At 39.3% G+C, this 21,240-nt stretch overlaps 2 protein-coding genes across 2 annotated transcripts in view; one reads left to right on the plus strand and one right to left on the minus strand.

Annotated features, from left to right (window-relative positions):
* The window catches only part of LOC137995870 (uncharacterized), an 11,704-nt gene extending 2,751 nt beyond the window's left edge, over positions 1 to 8,953 (plus strand). The window contains exons 4-6 of the mRNA XM_068841335.1: positions 1 to 89; positions 6,771 to 6,896; positions 8,064 to 8,953. The exon at positions 1 to 89 is cut by the window's left edge and continues 34 nt beyond it. Coding sequence (XP_068697436.1) covers positions 1 to 89; positions 6,771 to 6,896; positions 8,064 to 8,812 — 964 coding nt within the window. The 3' untranslated portion in view covers positions 8,813 to 8,953. The remainder of the gene's footprint in view (positions 90 to 6,770; positions 6,897 to 8,063) is intronic.
* Positions 8,954 to 9,886: 933 nt separating this feature from the next.
* Positions 9,887 to 21,240, minus strand: part of LOC137997454 (uncharacterized) — a 29,583-nt gene continuing 18,229 nt past the window's right edge. Inside the window, exons 10-13 of the mRNA XM_068843473.1 lie at positions 20,438 to 20,701; positions 15,635 to 15,706; positions 12,692 to 13,064; positions 9,887 to 10,632 (exon numbers count right to left, since the gene is read on the minus strand). Coding sequence (XP_068699574.1) covers positions 10,401 to 10,632; positions 12,692 to 13,064; positions 15,635 to 15,706; positions 20,438 to 20,701 — 941 coding nt within the window. The 3' untranslated portion in view covers positions 9,887 to 10,400. The remainder of the gene's footprint in view (positions 10,633 to 12,691; positions 13,065 to 15,634; positions 15,707 to 20,437; positions 20,702 to 21,240) is intronic.

Below are 21,240 nucleotides of genomic sequence, written 5' to 3' on the forward strand. Positions count from 1 at the left end.
TGATCACAAGTGCATTAACACGGACGGAAGCTATCATTGTATGTGCAAGAGAGGCTATAAGCAAGCACATGATGGCAGAAAATGTAGAGGTAATGAGTCTTTAGTTGAAGCCACGCCTATTCCACAACACGAAAAGAAATAAAAAGTTCAATTATGGAAGATAAGCAGCTAAACAGAACGGTTACTAGCAAGCAAATACAAGAACATGTAGATTTATGACGGCTAGTTTGTATAGTGCATGACATGAATTGCAATAGACGAAGCAGTAGTTTCACTGCTCTTTCCAAATTTAAAGGTATGTCTAACATTCAGTCGTAATCTAATGCAAATGACAATAGCAACGGGGTCAGGTTTTCGTCAATAACTTGAAACGTATAACATCCTGTATCATGTACTCTAAAATCAATCATATTCGAATTTGATTTCACCCAAACACAGTGCTTATCTCACTGTTTTAAATTAAGATTTCCAAGAGGTTGTTGTTGTTGTTGTTAGGCAGTTTACTGTTATTTTTTCAGTCGTGGGGGTTGGAAATGGACATAAACAAAGACATTACAGCAAGTTAAATAATAGATTTATAATCTGTAGCTTTGTACCAACACTGAGTAGTTTGAACTCAAATACAATGTAATAGAGTGAGTTTCAATCGAGTGTCGTAAAATCAAAACCAAAGTAATTACCCTGGCCAATCAAAAAGGACGGAGACAATTCATGCAGTAAACCAACCAAAACTCGAAGTACTTACACGTAGCCGACACGTAGCCGACACAAAGCGTGGGAAAATGTGCACGCGCGAGCCACAATTGGTTTTGGTTTCACTTCTGATTGGTTGAAAAAATGGCGCGAGAGCTTTGAACGAATCACTGTGTAAAGTGAATGCAAAACCAAAGCAAATCGACACTCAATTGATAACCGCTCTAAATCAGACATTGATTTGCAGTACTTCTGTCCATAATATCACTGTTTACTGATGTTACATCAACTCCGGAACTCTGCCTCTCACCATGCGCAAATTATTCTTCAGCACTTAACTTTAAACCACAGTGTCCGTTTTCAGACAAGTAATGTTTACACCAGCGTTCTTGTTAAATGTTGCAACCATAGTGAATACTAGCAAAAAGATTAATAGGTAGCAGGAGTGGCCTTGACTTGAAGCGTCTCGGATGGGAATTATCGTTTTCTTAGACCAGGTAATGATCAGGATTGTTACTTAGCCAATTAAGGTCCAATTACTTCGCGTAAGCCTCATGAATGCATTTAAAGGAACTTTGAAAATTTGAGTTTTACTACAAAATAAATCTGTTTGTACCAATGGCCTCATATTGCATGTTTTGATCGAGCACTAGAAAACGAACAATAGTATCAGGATAAAAGAAGCACATGTGCTCAAAATACGTAAAAGACATGTAAAATAAACAATGTCACTCAATGTCAGTCACCGCCATGGCAGCGGGTAACATCGAAACAAAGAATAAAAGCTGGGCAACCACCCTTACGATGTGGTTAGAAAACCAGTAGGGTCTGGGTGCGAACCAGACCCAAGCTTCTACGAAACCTTCAAGAAATTTCAGTTTTTGTATCAGCAATCCTAAAGTAATTTATGGTAAACATCCTTTTTATCATTGATATATGACCATAATTTTAACTAATTTTTCTTAACAGTTTTCTTTCTTACACGGGTTTTTATGTAGAACAGATTTAATTTCTTTTTGTAAATTTGATTAACTACCGTGCCTAGAAAATAAAGATCTTATACCACCTCATATCATACCGATCCTTCTATGACATTGAAACCAAATTAGAGTTAGAGGGAGTGTGTCGTCATAGAGATAATTGTTATCCACGTCATTACTCATACACCCACTATAGGCCCAGGGCCTACCGATATCGTTCCGCAGGAAATCTTCAATGTCTGGTTAATTCGTAGGCATTCAACTGCCGGATATTCATTTCAACGCGGATGATATTCATTCAAAAATAACAAAGTCTGTAAAATACAATCGCTTGGGGTAAAGAACTCAACCATGTGACGCTTTTGAATTAATTTTTATCCATTCTGGGAATACCATATCCTCACTACTAAAGCAACCTGCGCGTATCATCGACTCCTGATTGGTCCGTCTCATGTATAGGCAATAGTGAATTAATGAAGAGTGGTCACACTTTCCGGGATCCAGTCCTGTAAAATAAGAGTACTTGTTGTTCATTTATACCCTTGGCCTCCTGGATACGTTTTATACAGCTGTAAGTTGGCAATTTCCATACAATTTTTTCATCCGTCAGGTATCTCAATAGATAAATATCTGTTTACTTTTGATAGTGCCATAAATAAATATCTGTCTACTTTTGATAATGCGAAGTTCTGGAATACTTGTTACTCTTAGGCTTATTATTTTCTTAGTGTCACAGTAAAAAACGTGACTATACCAAAGTATGACTACAAAGTATGACTAAAAACAATCAAAATCTACACCGCAAATGTACCGCAGGATTGTTGCGCTGAAAGGCATTTGCTTCGACATCCGTTCGATTTTGTTGAATGGCAATGTTGAAATCATTTACCCTCCACCCTTTCAACCGCATTAAAAAATGTTGAATCGAGTTTGAATCGATCAGTGTTGAATGAGATTAAAAAGCATTTAAACTTTTCTTCAACAACCATTCGACATTTTTCCCCTCGTTCAACTTTGTTTTGTATGGTCCTTGCTTAATGAAAGTTGAGTATTAATTAACCGTAATAGCCGTATTAGATGGAAAACACACACTCGTTACGAGTATAATAAATTTAAATGTAACTTATCTCATTTGCGTCCTTCAATGTATCAATGGACAAATTGATACATACAAAAAATACATACATAATTGACCGCTCCCCATAGAGGCTTTTCAGGGCCAATGAAACACAACGAAACGACAGAACAGAACAACAACAACTGTTAAGAATCCCAACTAGCTGTAGACAAACCAGTTGGCTATTTACAAGTGCGACTGGGAAGTTGAACCAAGGACTACAAGGATCAAATTCAACGAGTGGTCACAGCGGGCCTTGAACCTGGGATCTCCGGATCTCAAGGCAAGCGCCCTAACCACTGGCCACACTGCCTCCGACAAGGAGGCTGATGCTGTAATATAGGCAGGCGCTGAGTCGTTCTATGTTTGTTATTCTAGCCGATTTATTTATACTTAGCTTGCCTCATAAACATGGCCATTCGCACAAAATCTTGTAAAAACACCCTACTTTTTGTGTTGACACCACAGACACCTTATCGCTCGTTATTTCAGATTTTGCGATTAAAACTTTACGAATTCAAAGTTAAATATATAGTTGTTTGAATATGGCTGTGGCCATCAAGTCGTTGGCACGAGTAAAGCAAGAGAAGCATATTTTTGAACCCTAAGGTTTAAATAAGAAAGATGAAATGTGAAGTTTTGACTGTCCCCATTATTGTTTTACTGTTATAGTTTTTGCAATTCATAAATAGTGTATCATACCACACGCTGTATTCTTATTCAAATTGTAATGTTTCAGATATCCGTACATATTTTTTCTGAAAGATAATATATTCCTTCATCGTTATATTAGCCTTGCCCTTTTTCGGCTAAAAAACGACATCAACAGACAAAGACCGTCCGAATCTAATAAACAGGCAAACGAAAATACGCTTCTGTCGTAGCGAAACAAAAACAAGTAAATACTTAGCCATATTCTAGCAAATGCTTGCTTTCATCGCTCTATTAACTGTGATAAACGATTTAGAAGCACACGTAAAAAGGGTGGTTGAATTGGCACGTATCATATTGCATTATTTTACAATACGATTTTATCATAACCTCCCCAAGACATCATTGATTTATGACTGATAACGGCTTTTCTTAATCATCTTTTTTCACATTGGATCCTTTGAAAGACTTTTAAAGTATATGGAAAGAACATTCAATTTCTTCTTAATCATTTATAATAGGAGACCAAATTGGCTTTTCCCTTTGGACTCTACAAAAAGTACAATTATAAATTCCTTTAAAATAATTAAAAGAATCATCACTTGAACGTCACCTTGAAGAAGGTCATTTTCCATAGTCCACATTATAAATAGCTGAGCAAATTAAATATAATTGAATTAACTTTAAATAAATCATATTAGAACCAGGTTTTGTCAGAATACAAGAATAAAGAACGATGTCCTTCACTTATTTCCAGTCATCTTCAGCTGGAATCATGATCATTATTTTGTTTCGTTTATAAACCATGTAGTTAAAGAATTTGATAAATACTAAAGCGAACCATGCCCGGTTTCTGTGGACAGGGATGACTTGAGGTGCATTGAAAAGCGAACAGCGTACTATAAAAATGTGAAGTGTGCCTTTAGAATGGGATAGAGATTCTAAAAAATAAGGAAATTCTTAAGACTTCTATACCCGCCAGATTTCCCACCCATAAACACGAAACTACGTGGACTTTCACTCGATGTGTTTTAGTTAAAACACGGGTTCTTTTATTTGTCCTGTGCCCCAACAGGAAGAATAGTCTTAATGTGCGACATCAACGGGGAAGTAACTATCGTTGAAAGACTTGAAAGCAATACCTTCAAAGACTTGGTTTTCAAGAATAATCCATTCACCAAATGTTGACATAACGGATGTCACTTATTATGAGTTGGTTTCATTTTCCAAACGGCTTAAATTCTCGTGGTCTTTTCGTTATCAAAGAATAACGTGCTTTAATAATCACATTCCTATAATTAGCCTTCATTTGCCGAAAACAGCCACGACTAAAAACCCGCAGTGGCGCCGCTTAACAGTTCATTTTACAGTTGTGTGCTTAGTTACCTGGCCTATGAATGACAGTGAGACTGGAGTTGACTTGTTTTGATAGAAACCTCACTGCTTTTCTTATGTAAATTCTCACTAATTAGCATGAGAAAAGGAGGGAGGTCTGTATCATTACAAGGTCAACACCAGCCTCACTTTCATTTAAAGACCAGGTAACTAAGCACATGACTGTAAAGAGGTATATTACGAAGCTTGAGTTAACTCAAGCATTTGGAAGTATTGTGCAATCACCTTCGCATATTGTGAAGTTAGCGAATTGTAAAGTGCACCTAAAGTCAAATAATTTTCGTCTACAATACAGTAATCTCCCCTCCAAAAGCAAATATGTTTTACCATTCTTACCTCAAAATTTTTCTTTTTATCTGCCGTGAAAGACGCGCAAAGTTATCGAATGAACTAGCAGTAACCGTGATGTGAGAGGCATGGGTCTATTCTCGACAGTTTACGTCACAAACTGCTTTGCAAAGCAAAATTTCTTTGAAAACAGGAATGCAAAGCAGTTTGTGACGTATAATCGAGAATAGACCTATTCCTTTCACATCGCGGTCGCCGTGGGTCAAAATTACTGCTAGTTTTGATAACTTTGCGCATCTTGCACGGCACAGAAAAAGCGCAATTTTGTGTAACAATGGGCACATATGTCTGCTTTGGATGGGGAGATTTGATATTATGAACGTGTTATTATGTTTCAGTTTAGGTTCACTTTAAAGTTCAGATCAAAGATAATAGGTTTTCCCAATAGCATTTCCCACCCTGGTCAGAGTTTTTCTCTGTCCTTGTGTGGGCCCATTTCCATCAGTAGGGCTAACGCTCACATGATTCATATGGGGTAGATACTTAGCACTTCACATTACACTCTAATCAGTTAAGTCTGTTCAAATAAAAGTGCTACACGGCCAACGTTTGCAAAAACGTAAACCTTCCTTGTATTTGCCCAATAGCAGGTGATTTGTGCTGTGGTCCTGTTAGTCTAAAAATGCTGGAGTACTAAAATTGACGTCCAAAACCTTCTTCGCCGAATGTTTGATCACCAGTCAGGGGCACCCAACGGATCTGTTCCTCACTCTATCTGTTCCCCAGAGGAATCTTGCTAGCTGGCAAAAATACAGGTGTTCCGATGAACTGGCTGGGAAATTTATTGATAGAGGTTTTGCCTGGGAATTACTGACTTTTTCTAGCATTTCAACCCGAGCTGGCTGTAGAAACTCTGAAGAAACCAACCAATTTTATCTAGCTGGCTGGGAAATTTCTTGTGTGTCTTGCTGAGAAAAAGGAACAGATAATGCTTTCCCAGCAACACTGAAAAACACCTGAAAATGCCTTAATAACATTTATTTTCATTAACTGGGGTATAATAATACATTTTACAACAAATTGGTCGTTGGGTGCCCCTGACCAGTTTGATTTTTTTTAAACAAAGGGAAAAAAACTTCATGTAAATGGAAGTGGGCGACCACCACAACGGCTGACTCAGGCTGAACATTACTTGCGCTTATTGATCTAACTCTAGACGGTCTCTCTTAGCTCTTTCAAGTCACCCGGCCATTCTTTCTGCACACAGAACTGAACTTAGTGTACTCAGTTTTGTCCATGCACTTATTGTGTCTGTAACGTAAGTATGGAACTAGGCCAAACCCACCTATATAGATAACAAGAATAGTTCACTTAAGGTCATTGCCTAATTACGTTTTATGATAGTTAATGCTGTCATTCTTAAAACTCCAGTGAATTTAGGTAGATCAGATCGTCCTCGTGAGCAACAGATCATTCAATTTTATTGTGATCTACAAAACCTGAGCTAACTATAACGAAATTTATACACTACATGTGATTTTAAATATTAGTCAGATTTTGCACTTACTTGTATCCTAAATACGAGGGTGTCCGTCAAATGACGCCTAGTGTATTCATGTTCTCATTTCTTCCTTTCTTCTCAGCAGATCAAAATGAATGCAGTGACAACAATGGTGGCTGTTCCCACCTCTGTATCAATTCCCGGTCCACTTATTACTGTTCCTGTCCACCGGGATTTACTCTCCATTCCGATAAGAAGACTTGTTATCCAGGTAATATGGCTTTAAAGTCCTTTATATTTAAGGCTTTTATGCACACATATTGCTAATCTGATCTCCATTAAACGCAAGCTGTGTTTGTTTTGTGATTGAGAAATTGTCTGTCAAACATTGAGAATTCAAAAACGTGCTTCAATCGCGTGATAGCAGACCTGACCGCTAAGAATCATCAAAAAGCGGCAGAGTTTGATTAATTTTGTCAGGCTTTCAGATAAATGCTAAATCATTTTTATTACGCCTTCTTTTGACTTGAACTGACACCGAACCGGGGTCCTCGGTAAATGCGCAAGATCCGGCCTGCGCTGTGCCACATGATTACGATCCCGGGTGTTAAACGCGTAAGATTGAAGTCTTGGCCAATTTCATGTCAATCTATTTGTTTCTTGATACCGGTATATACAGACAGTGCCTTAACAAGTGTCTTCCCGTTATTGCACTAAAAATTAAAAGGTGTGTTTTTCAATCTTTTCCTCTTTTATTTCTCCGCCTCAAGTGCGTGATGAGAACCAATCCTAAAGTTATGCCCTTAGATAAAGTGATTAGTCTTAGTCTGTGGCACGAATAACTGCAGATCATTCATGATTACTCATGATGACTTATCGACCAAGATTACGAAGTGATGCGTAAATAAAGAGTGTTGAAATCGTTTTATTGATAAGTATCATTATTATTATTATTATTATTATTATTATTATTATTATTATTATTATTATTATCGATGTTATTACTGTTATCACTATTATTATTGTTTTCATTATCAGTTCCTCGTATTATTTTTGTTCTTTTAGAGTGGAGTTTCTTATATACATTTCCTTTTGCTTTTGAGTAGCAGCTACACGAAATTATGACAAACATCCTGTGTGTAAAGTCGAACTCGATAGGTTTTTTCCGGAATCAATAAGGCTTGTCGTTTATCTAAACTTTCATTTTTTTTGTGTGCAAAAAGTTTGAAAAAAAAAGGATGAATATTACTATTTTTTAGGAAATTTAAACGCAGTTTTCTTATTGATTGATCTTAGTGAGTCCATTTATCGACTCATATTTCTTGATATTTGCAGCCGCGGCCGAGGTAACGGCTTTTAACTCCAACGGCTCTTTCAGTCATTGAGAGTTAACTTTCCAAGATCTTTTGTACTAAATTTTTCGTCCCCTTTATTTCAGTTATTTCATTTAACCGTGGTCAATACACAGTTGGATTGAGTGAAAATTCCCAAATTGACAACGTTGTTACAAAAGTGGAGGCGCGCACTTTTCCTCTCCAACGCGTGATCACTTATCAGCTGCTGTCAGAGAACCTTCGGAGACCCTCCATGTTTGCTATCAATTCCAGAACTGGAGAAATTTTGCTAAAAGGCAGACTAGACAGAGGCAAAACAAGCAATTTTCTGTTACAAGTTCAGGCTAGTTTTCAAGCGCCTAACACGTCTAATGGAAACAAATATCTATCGGCTGAATCCTTCGTGCTTATCAATGTTCGCGAACAGCAGAGCGGAGAGAAACTCGCCTTCAACCGTACATCCTACAACGTAAAAGTTCCCTGCAACACATCGAGAGACACAGTCATTTATCGTATGCGCGTTGCCAACACGGGAGGCCTAGGTAACAATCGGCTCAGATACAAGTTTCAGAAGAGATTAGATTACTTTTACATGACGCATCACGGAAAAATAAAAGTCCAAAGGAGTCTGTTACTCCTGTGTTATCTCACTCCGTCCAAGTCCTTCAAAACAACTGTTATTGTTCGAGACGCTGCAGGTATAAAGCGAAATGCACATACATCAATCAACATCATGGTTATACCACCAGGAGCGATGTCCAAGGAAACGGTGGGCATCGCAGAACAATCGAAAGACCCGATTACTCGTCTCCGGATATCTCATTCCGGTCCAAATATGGAAAGGCGGAGATAAAACATTGCCAAGAAATACCAAAATAATATTATTTTGAAACATTTGGGGGGAGGCCTATATTGTCAAGAATGGCTGAAAAATTTGTACAGCCATTGCTTGCTAAAAGAAGATGAGATTGTAGATATTGATATGACTAACTTCTCGCGTATTTTGCATTAACCACAATGAAATTGTGGATCTATCACGATAAGGATGTTGGATATATCGCAACTGAACGATATTATATTGGTACTTATGCCATCATTACTCTTAGACCCAGGGCCCCGATCACGTGGACGAGGTCGTAGATCCAATTTTTTTTTCGACTGTCGGTCGAACTTTTCCTTTGTCCTTACTCTCTGCCCCTGCATGGATCTCCAAAGATGTTCGGCAATCGAACATAGACGAATAACGTTTACCGAGACGACTACCGTTTTTCTCCATAAATAGTAATTATAATAAAAGTCTCCGTTAGTAATAAATTGTAATAGGACTTTGCAGAGCATTCGATGCAGGTTGTTATTATTGTAATTCCCGAATGGTGGGTGGAGGTGGAGTGGGTACCACCGAGAGGTGCTATGAGAAAATATGTTCACAGTTTCGTGGTGCAACTTCAAGTTTTTCCCTTAGATTGACTGGTCATGAAACTCTGCCAACTTCAAAAGCGAGAACAGTGACATCCCGGTTCATATTGAACTTGATCATGACTATCAGCACAATTTTTGGTCCTCGGTTCACAACTGGGTTTTGAATAAATTGATGGAAGCTCTTAATTGGCTCTTTTTTAGAAACTGAAAGGGGGTGGTTTGTGCATGGTCAGGACAAAAACAGCTAACAAAAATATAAAACAAAGAAACTTGTAGAGTTTCATAACCATCTCCATATATTAACTATAATGGACGGAATAATCGTGAAATATACTTAGCCGTTACAAAAGTGCTCAACTATATTTTGCATTGAAGTTTCATGTTGAAGTTGTCCTTGTTTAAACTCTCTAATAACGAAATGTCCAATACCATTTGAAAGAAACGCTCGCCGGAGACAAGGAATCTGTAAGGCACAGAATTTTGCATTCAAAGTAACTCCAAATATGGGAATTCAACTGTTTATTCATTTTTCTGACTGAACGATTGGCTTATGTTCAAAACGTCCTTTAGCACCGCAGCTGCAGTCGTGGCACGGATAAGATCCTATTAAAACACCCTAAAAACACTTTCTTTCTTATCATTGACGTAAGAGTTATTTATTTTGTAGCTTCCAGTATCGAATAAATCTTTACAGTGATGAAACACGTAATGAGAACTACGAAATTTATTGATTAAGCACACCATGATTCAGTTTTAATTTATTCCACCCTGAAACGAAACGGCCCTTACAATGGTGCCCAATATGATTAAACCACGATGACTATCCTTAGGGCCAGACTTCCAAAATTTAAACTTCTCTTTGATTAAAGGCTTTATGATAAAGAAGCGTGACATATTAACATAAAGAGACCTAGATTAATAAAACGAAGGTGAAACCACAGGCAATCTACACTGTTTAAAAGATTGCATTTCCACCGAGCTCCACTGCAAAACAACCTTGACGCAGTGCTAATATGCAATGGTTACCATGGATGAATTGTCCGACATACTTTAAGTTTAGGATGTAAATGTTCAAGTGGATGATCACTAGAGGCAAATTTCATAACTGCATTCGCACTATATTCCTTCTTTATCTTGAGCATAAGTCCATAATTTGGCTGCTGTCTGATTTGCCAGTTCCTAACAGCATGTTGAATATCCAGATGAACCCATCGCTGCCGCTCTCCTGGTTGGAGGTTATCACTCTCTGCCAGTCTATAGGAACCGGAATAAAAATCAATCTTTTGGTATACCTTACAACTGTAATATATAGATTTAGCCAAGCCTCAGTAAAAGCGGAGTTCTCCGGTTATTTATTCTCACCGGCTGTACGGTTAGTGAAAAGAAAGGGTTTTGGAATTGTCCGCGTTCTGGTGTTTCTGCATACTGCTTAATTAAATCATTTTCTTCGCTTTTTTCTATAGAAAAATTCATTCCCTAACTAGTGAATTCCATGGTAAATTTCACGGTAAAATCCGATATCGCATGAATCACGAAGCGATGAGTGCAATTATATCGGTTTTTCGAGTGAAATTTACTGTGGAATTCACCAGTTAGGCAATGAATTTTTCTTGAATCGCATGAGTTTTAAAAGAAAACAAACAAATCCCCAGCAAGCGAACGGAAAGGAAAAACAGCCGTTCCAGACCAACTGTCAAAAGACAACGAATAGGAATCACGCTAAAATTAGAAATCACAGACGTACTAGCTCGTGATGTGACAGATCGTTTGGAAACATTGGAACAAGAATCAGAAAAATACGGCAACCAAAAGGACAACTTCAAACAAGATCTCCAACAAATTACCTGTACGTGCTTTAAACAAACTTGTGAACACACAAGCTAGTGATATTTCTCCTTAATTTTACGAGAACTTGTAACTGTGGAGGCACATCGAAAAACAGTTAAGCAACCGGAGTAAAAAAGCACTTGTTCGCTTGCATTTTAGAGCAAAACAAACAAACAAACAAAATCAACTTCTTTAAGTCACAAAGAGTACAGATAATTGCTATTTAATTCATGTCCAGTTGGGAAGTTTCATTCCTGAACAAAGGAAAAAAAGGATTTAACCAATTTGTTTTTAAAAATACGTACCCACTTGAAATAAGCATCCTAAGCAAACGGTTTAGTGTCCAAGAAAAGAATTTGTGGGCTAACTTCTTCCGCCACGTTTGAGTTATTACTGGTATTCTGTTTTGTCGTTGTCGTTCTCTTTCTCTTTTTTTTCGTTTCTGTTCTAGTCATAGGTCGTCCAGTCATCATGCAACCTTATCAGATCTTCTAAAGATCTAGATAAGCTTATGCATTTCAATACAGAGAAAAAAGCAGCTGTAAACAAATTAAAAATAAACACTCTCCTTTAAGTTTGTATCCCTCCGATGCTTGACTTAGATAACTGCGTAGCCACCAGTGTGGACCACAGTTATCATGATATGTCAAACTGGGTTGAGACCGGCGAAAAATGCAGAAAGAAGATATTTTCCAAACCGTTTTCCACTTGAACACGAAAAGCGTTGACTGTTAAGACAGTTGACGTACTATGGCCATGTAGCCGCGTCGAGCCCAGGAAGCGCGCGAAAAATGAAGCCTTTCTCAGTCTAGGTTTCAGACCTCTAATGTTTACGATATATATATATATATATATATATATATATATATATATATATATAGTTTTCAAAAATTGTAACGGTCACTTTTGAAAATGTATGTGGAGTAGCATACGAAACTTCAAGTTCTATAAAAATGCGTTGGAATACAATGTTTATCACCGCTGTTTGTGTCATTTTCCTAATCATGCTATGATGGCCTAAGAACAAGAGTTTATACGATGCATGCTGTAGTGATACTGGTCACATTGGCTTATATGGAAGGGTGGACGGACTGACGTACGGACGGACGGTCGATGACGTCATATCTAAAACCAAAATTTCTCGTATCGATGAGTTAACATATTTTCTTAACTATGGTGCTCCGAGTGCGCGCTTTCAGCTCGCGGAGCTCCGCTACAAGAGAAGACATTTCAAATAAAAAAAATGATGTTGTCAAATGACAACTTCATCCACAAAAAGGAGATTTGCAGGAATTGAAGTCGCCAAGTAACCGTTATAATACGATTGCTCTTCTATTATAATTAACAAGGTACTGCTCTCAAACCAACGGTCTCAGAAACCAAATGTACTGAAAGCGATGGTAAGAAAACGATCTGGAAAAAGATCTTGAGGAAATAGATCACAATGGTCATTTGGGCAAAATCTAGCAACAAACGTTCTACATACCTATTCTTTGCCACATCCTTTCCAATCCCCAGGAAATTCTGATGCCATGGTATAACACTAGTAGTGTTCTCAGGATGCCAGTCTGTACTTATAATCTGATAGACCTCCAGAGAATTGGAATATACTACAGATGGTTCATTAGCTCCATTACTAGCTGCAAAGTCAACGAGGTAAATGTACAACTTGGCAGAATGCACAATAGCTCTTCGTGGGATCTTCCGTGTGTCAAACGACATCAGAAAACGCATCTTGGATTGCCCCTTTTTCTTGCCAGCAATCATGTACTGAGATAGTGGTTCAGTTTTGTACGCATGCGAAATTGTGACGTGCTGAGCAACTTCAAAGGGTAAAGAAAAAGCGGTAGGGTACCTCCCTATGAAAGCAAAAGAGCTGCGTATTGGTACATGTGCTTAACTTGACGTAACTTGAAATAAATTGTAAAAAGAAAATCCATGAGGGAAGTTTCAAGTCCCTTTTTTTTTTCCATTTCAAATCCCGTCATTACAACTAGGTCAAGAGAGCTCACCAGTCAAACAGAATTTTTGGTGAGAAATTTTTGACAAATCATATTGAACATTCGCTACCGAGGAAACGGGAAATGGAATGAGCCGTGTCATTTGTGAGTCCATTTCCGAAGGCCGTAAGAGTCTGGGTACAAATAAATGTAGCGGCCAATGCCCGCCAGTGAAGTAATTCTTGCATCGGGGCCTGGTTCTAGTGGTGCAACCAAATGGTACAGAAAATTCCAGTCGTTTCGGTAAAGGTGGAAAAAGAAGGCAACCTTCGCAGGTTGTCCTTTTTTTCCCATAAAATTTTCGTTGGTGTCAACCATTCCATTTGTTTTCCCACCGAAACAACCAGTTTTTTGTGACAAATGGTAAGCGCCCCCTGATAAAATAAAAGTTGGAAAGATCAACGCAGTTATAGCTGAGTAACTTAAGCCGTTGCAAAGGCAGCTGGAAAAAATCCAGGCTTGATTGCGCTGTTCTTTCTCTATAGGGGCACCCAACGAATCTGTTCCTCACTTTATCTGTTCCCCAGAGGAATCTTGCTGGCTGGCAAAAATACAGGTGTTTCGATGAGCTGGCTGGGAAATTTTGTTATTGATAGAGGTTTTGCCTGGGAATTACTGACTTTTTCTAGCATTTCAACCCGAGGTGGCTGTAGAAACTCTGAAGACTGAGGACGACTAAAAAAAAAAATAAATAAATAAATAAAAGAAGAACCCCTTCCCTCTCCCAGAGGGTAGTCACAAACATACGACGGCTGGTTAGAGTGATTGCGCTTGCGGAAAAAACCTGTTTTGTCCCGGTTTTGTCGCTTTTGTTCGGTCGTTTTGGATCGAGGGATTTCAAAGCGCGCGGAATTCCAGGCTGGGAAATAAATTTGATCAGCTGGCTGGGAAACCAACCAATTTTATCTAGCTGGCTGGGAAATTTCTTGTGTGTCTTGCTGGGAAAAAGGAACAGATAAGGTTTTCCCAGCAACACTGAAAAACACCTGAAAATGCCTTAATAACATTTATTTTCATTAACTGGGGTATAATAATACATTTTACAACAAATTGGTCGTTGGGTGCCCCTGTCTCTACTAGAGCTATCAAGCTCCTTGGGGACTATAGTCAGTTGTGAGTTCGATTTTCTCCTCAACGAGGTGAACCAAATGATTTTTTTAAATATATGGAGTAAATTTCATATATCCCATTTTTTAGATTGTGATAGAAGTCCAGAACCAAAAAGTATCGGTCTCCCTCATTCGGCCTTGTCCAATCATCTTACGTTATTGGCTGAATTAAGGATACAATTCCAGTCAAATAATAGCCAATCAGGTTTTGCGTGATAATCACTACGCTTCTGATTGGTCCGCAACCACGTAATCGCACGAGGGATTCCACTTGCTAAAAGCAAAATCATGGATCAGGAACGGAACGCAATACCGTTGTTTTTTGTTTTTTTTTTTTTTTCTGTGCAAAAGGTTTAGAAGTAGCCGTTCCAAAACTACCTAATACGGTAAACTCATGGCCCGCATTCCATATAAGATCGAGTCTTCTGGGTTAGGAAATCCTGATTGTGATTATCTACTGGATAAAAATATATCCGACGACCAAGGGTTTTTTTTTAACCATCGCAGTTGTGCAATGACGAAAAGCAATCCTAAAAATGTCAGGCTTGAACGGAGTTTGACCACAGACCTCTCTGATACCGATGCAGTGATCAACCAATTATTCAGCTCCCAAGCCAACTGGGAGCTGGCCATTTTTTTTTAGTTCGGAATAAACCCGTATAGGATATGAATATACAGATACTGTAGATATGAAACGTTGATATTTGAACTCTGGGAAGAAGCATGTCGAGGTCAAGAGAATATGAGGGGACAGAGAGGGAGGCTCAAGGCGTTGGCCGGAATATGTTATGTCCACGAAAGTTATTTTTTAGACGAGTGGAAGTCTTTGTTCTAGCGAAAGTCTGTCTTCTGAGACGTCCGCATGCAGTCTTGCCTCGCTCTCAGGTTCTTAGTGAAAAGAGAAAATGATGGCGCACGTTGGAAGGCTGATGAATATATATTTTCTTTCAAACATCGGACCGAGGTTGGCCTGCATGCGAACGTCTCGGAAGACTTCCGCTCGTCTAGAAATAACTTTCGTGGACATGACATATCCCAAGGGCTGGACCGGGAGCCTCCTTCTCTGTCCCCTCATTTTCTCTTGTCGAGGTTTGTTTTCTAGATCATCGCACGCCAGTAATGAACGTAACTTGCGCAGCAACGAAAGGTTGTCCTTTCACATATACAATCTCTTCTGATCTATCCCACGAATAGCGGTATCCACCATTTGAACTGACTGAGGCAAGATATATAACAAAGGATAAAACCTTCATAGGTCCATCAAGCCCTAATGAACTTTTGCCTCACGAGGGTAAGTCGTGTCTAAAACTAAGCACTAACGTGTGTCGCATTGTGGTTTGGGGCTGATCTCAAAAGTTGATGACGTTTGAGCACTCGACGATCCATGTGGATCTGAAAAAACACGGCAAAAATGACATTAATGATCGATCAGCAAATGTAAATTTCACTTACAATTCATGAAAATAATACTAAAAGGTGGGCCAGCCTCTCGTAAAAGAGCAACGATAAATGTCCAAATAAAATTCTCCACAAAACCAAGAAATATTCAGGCAGAATAGTCTGGCAGGGGTCAGCGTTACGCCACTTGGTTCTCTAAATAAAGCGAACGATTTGGCTCACTATAAGCTGATTTTATTAAAGCGAAGTTACAAAACTTGATAAAGGTAATCGTCTTACTACCCTACCATATCCCCTAAAACAGTGTTTAACCCTCGAAAATTTGTAAGCGCAATTTTCATTAGACAGCACATAAACGCGAGTCTTTCACACTAGAGTAATTATTACAGAATATTGAAAAATCATTGGCTGGGAAGAACATGGATAAAAGTTAACGTTTGAGAAGAAACCAGTCGGAAGTGGATAATTTAAAACCTTGCGGTTCGAAAACGATCATAAACGAGCAAAGGAACCAAAATAATCCATTACCCAAGAGTAAGAATCTGGTATCATGTTTGTCCCCATCAGCGTAAGAAAAGTATCTATTTTTAAACCACGTTTTGCGGGAGGATTAACAATAGACGAAATCAGCTAATTCAATGTTGTATCCTCAATCCAAAGTTTCCGGGGTTAAGATTCTTTGGCCGTGTTTTCACGAGCGGTTTTCAGGTCGTTTAGTGAGTGACAACCGAAAATTCTGTGAAAACAGTTCCTTTTCCAACTCGCTTTAAGTTAAGCGAGTCGGCAAATTTCAATAGAATTCTCATTAAATTTAAGCCACCAAACCAGGTAGCTTAAAGTGCCCCTGTGATAAAAAAAAACCACTTCCTTTTTCCCTTCAGATTTTGAAAGTGTGTTTGCTTAACACCTGACTGTCAAAATTTTGAGCTTTGATTTTTATCCAAAGGCCGTTTACTTTGAGTGTAAGTTTTGGATTGCACGGTCCGCCATCACTCACGTTCAAAACTGACTGATTGGACCTCAGACGGTTGGATCCAGGGAAAAGTGACGTCAGAGGCTCACTAGCTTAAAATTTCAGCGTGTGAACGCAGCTTATTATATATGCAAAGTGTGAGTTTAAAAGTCTGAAAGCCCAAAACCCCCGTGCTGCATATTAATTCTGCGGCGTACACACGTATTGCATTCTTAAACTAGTGAGCCTTTGACGTCATTTTCTCCTCGATCCAGCTCTCTCAAAAACATAATGTTAGTAATGGCGGACCATTAAATAGGAAAATTACAGTTAAAATAAAGAGGTGTCTTTTTGAAATCAAGGCTTAAAACATGGGTCACTTAGTGTTTTGTTAACATAGTTTTGAAATCCAAAGAAAAATATGAATTGATTTTTTGGTCACAGGGGCACTTTAAGCGAGTTGGAAATTACTTCCGGCAAATGAGAAGTCGTTTGCGGTTATTCAAATCGGAAATACTACAGGCGTGCTTTTTTTTGTAATTTTTATCATTTTTATTATCGCTTTCGCAAGTGCTCTCTCCTCATTTAATCTTGCCCGTGAAAACACGTATCATTTTTAAGTCGCTTAAACGAAGTCTGCAAACAAACCACTTTCAGGAATGTTAAGCGAGACAACGGCTATCGTGAAAACACGGCCTTTGAGTACCATTCACATGAAATGGAAATATTTGTGAAACAAAACGTTTTATTTCCAAAGGGTTTGAACTGGGTACAAAATAGGCCATTTCCGAGTTCATGTCTGCCTCCTCTTCAAAGCGAGTCTAAGTGCGAAGTTTTTGTTATGAAATTAGCTTTCATTCATATGTAAAGTAGAACTAATTACCATCACAAAAACTTTGCACTTAGACTCGCTTTGAGGAGGAGGCAGACATGAACTCGGAAATGGCCTATTGAGTTAGCCAATTTGGGCTATTGTTTACTTTCCCGGAAAAGTTGGTTGAAAAAAGACACTTTTCTAACGCTGATGGGGACAAGGCCAATTTGGGGGAATCTTACTCTTGGGTGACGGACTTTTGATGAGGCCCAGTAATCAGTGATTCTCCACGGTGGGGACATAGCAATGAATGAGTTGCCAGCCCCCAGGCCCCTTTGTTTTCCACTACATTTGCAATGACTTCTGGGATCAGTAGTCATGAGTGTGCAGTGTATGGATGCGACGATGACCCTCGATATTCAGAACGACAGATAAAACTAGTAATGCCTTGAGGCTTTACCCTCCTCGATCCAACAAAGCCTGTAAGACTTGAAATGGCAGCTTGAGAGAAACAGCTTCAAAGAACAAACTTCACACCGCGTACCGGTGGCTCAGTTGGTTGAGCACCGGGCTGTCACGCGGGAGGTCGTGAGTTCAATTCCGGCCGGACCAACACTCAGGGTCTTTAAATAACTGAGGAGAAGGTGCTGCCTTTGTAATTACACCTGCAATTGGTTAGACTCTCTAGTCTTCTCGGATAAAGACGATATGACGGAGGTCCCGTCTCACAACCCTTCAATGTTCATAATCCTGTGGGACGTAAAAGAACCCGCACACTTGTCGCAAAGAGTAGGGCGTGTAGTTCCCGGTGTTGTGGTCTGTCTTCTGTGGTGTATCATGGTTGGGAGGGTAAATGCTCGGAGATATTAGCTACACCAAGTTACTCTAAAAATCCGAGGGTAAATAAAGACGTATGATATGATATGATATGATATGATGAAGGTCACAAAGAGCACTAAAGTCTGGTCTACAAATTTCGCCGTTGGATACCGTTGTGATACTTGCGAAAAGCCTATTTTGTATGGGAAAACAGGGAAAAGTCAAGTTATTCAGACGAGGACAACAATGTGAAATCGTATGCTTCGGTGCCAGCGGTTAAAGCAAAGCTTGGAAAGAGTGTCAACACTGAATAATGTTCAATGTATACAAAAACAAATACACCATACAGCAAACTCTTCCTGAAAAAAACAAAAGCCACCTCTTCCGAGCGTCAATAGGGTCGATTCACTCAATTCTTCTGGAATTCAACCCGTGGTTGTATCTGACCTCAAATCATCAGCTACTTGTGATCAAGAGCATACCTGTAAAGGCTTATTCTGAAAATGTGACAGCCATTAAAACGGAAATTAAACCATCTTCAACTGAAACTACCGAAAAGCGAAAGTCATCGCATACAGGTTTTGAAACGAAAATCAAAACTGATCAGGAATTATTCCCTTCTTCAATCCGATCTAATGCTAATGTAACGCAATATACAACTGAAAATAAAGTTAAGATTGTCAAAGTGAAATCATCCTCGACTGAAAGTGGAAAACTTAACTCGGAAGTGCGCGAGGACGAAGCACTTTAATCCGACTCTTTCTCCAGAAGCTATCACGGCATTGCTTCACTGAACTGGCTCGGAATCTGGCTTTGAATGTTGCTTTCGTTTTCCTTTCGTTTTGATGTTTTCTCTGGCCTTCACATTATTGCCCTCTGGATAACTTTTCATATACAAAATGGGCTTCTCGCAAGTATTTCAACGGTATCCACCGGCAAAATGATTAGAGCAGTAAACCTTAGTGCTCTTGTTGGCCTTGCAGTTTGTTCTTTGAAGCTGTTTCTCCCAAGCTGCCATTTCTTTGTTGGTTCGAGGAGAGTAAAACCTCAAGACAGTACTAGTTTGATCTGTCGCTCGGAATATCGACGATCATTGTCGCATCGATACACCGTTGCACATTGATCGCCACCACCTATGACTACATCTTAAACTCGAACGATTTATATTTCTTGAAATCCTACAAATACCTCTTATTGAACGTTTCTAATCTCCCAATAAACCCTACAAATACTTCTTATTGAATAGTTCTAAACGCGTATTTCGAGCTGCGCAATCGACGGGTTTGTTTGCCCCCTGGCGATCCCAGAAGTCTTTGCAAATATAGGGGGAAAACGAAGGAGCCTGGGAACCGGCAACTCATTCATTTTACCGTTTCTGTTCGATTTTAAGTTGGGTTTCATACAACAATGCAATTTTGTTATCGTGAGTATGACTACTCGGCTCCCTGTGGACATCAAGGTGAGCAGACACGAGGGGTCATGTTGCATGTTCCAGCGACAAAAAGGTGTATATACACAGAGGCGACAAGCATTAGGGTCGTGTAGCGGGGACATGTAGCACGAACAAAATTACAACATTTGCAAACACATGAAAATGTTCCGGGTACATGTTTCAGGGACATGTTGCAAAAATGCGTCCCATTTTTGGACATGGGACAAGTCGCGGGGACAAAATCACCCCCAAAATGGTGTTGCACAATTATAAAAGCATCAGTTCACTGAAGGGGACATTTCACTGCAACACGTACTCGCAACATTTTCATGTATGTGTGTGTGTGTGCACATGTTGTGATTTTGTTTCCGCAACATGCCCCCGCTACACTTCCCTGCTACAAGTCGCCTCAGTGTCCACTACACAAGTTTTTTTGTCGCTGCAACATGACCCCGTGTGCCTGCCCACCTTAAAACGAGTTGCAGTTACATTGTCTTTTCAGCCTGCTACTGTATTTCACGCCATACAGAGGTAACCCTGCGCACGCTGAGCGTACCTATTTTAACCACGGACTAACTTAATACTTCCACTCACTCTTAAACATCTGCGACGACGTTATTGGTATTGTATTAAACTATCCACAGAAATACGTACACCGTCCGTTTTTTTCCCCGTGTAAATGAGAAGAAAAGAGAACGAAGGACTTACGGGGCTTTTCGATGTCGGCACACAGAAATCGGAAACGGTAATCAGCGCACACTGGGTCGTTCCCAAGCTGTTCGCTGTTCCTGCAGTACACACCAATCCTCTCTTTGCAATGAATCACTTGACCGGCCAATTTAGCTGGTGAACCGTCAGCAAGCTGGCATTCAATATCCACTACTGAACCAGGGCACAGATCACCAGCTTTTGCAACTGCCCATGAACCTGTGGATTTTCTTACTGTGTAAACCCAATCTGACCAGCTGCCAACTGTCGAAAAAATGAAAGTGATGCAGATTTTTAGAAATAAAAACATTCACCGATCCTAGTTTTCGGGGTCTTTTATATAAAATGTTGTGTTATTTGCAGAATCCTAGTTAAATGTAGAGTTGAAAGCAGGAAAGTAACAATATTATCTGTCCAGTAAAGTATTCGGTGAGTGTAAAATGACGTTTCGCTGTAGCGAAGCTGTAACGCCCAGGAAGTCAGTTCACAAATCCTCGATTTCGTACGGTGATTAATTTATCTATCTCAGAACGTTTGACAAAACAAATTTTCTCTTGTTGCACTCCCCGGCCACCAACGTAGCAGCAAAATTCCTGTTTAAACTAATCCCTTCATAATAAAATGGTTACGGCAGATCAGTTGACTAAGCATAAAAGGCAGACTTCGGAAAAAAAGTACCAAACTCAACCCGTTAGGTCTTTTGTTAGGGTTTTTTCGCAATCAACATTTTACCCTTGCGGTTTGCAGTCTGCATTTACACGATCTCAAACTGACCGATCACGTGCTGTATCACATGTCAAATG

Source organism: Montipora foliosa, chromosome 3, assembly GCF_036669935.1.
Source record: "Montipora foliosa isolate CH-2021 chromosome 3, ASM3666993v2, whole genome shotgun sequence".
NCBI lineage: Eukaryota > Metazoa > Cnidaria > Anthozoa > Scleractinia > Acroporidae > Montipora > Montipora foliosa.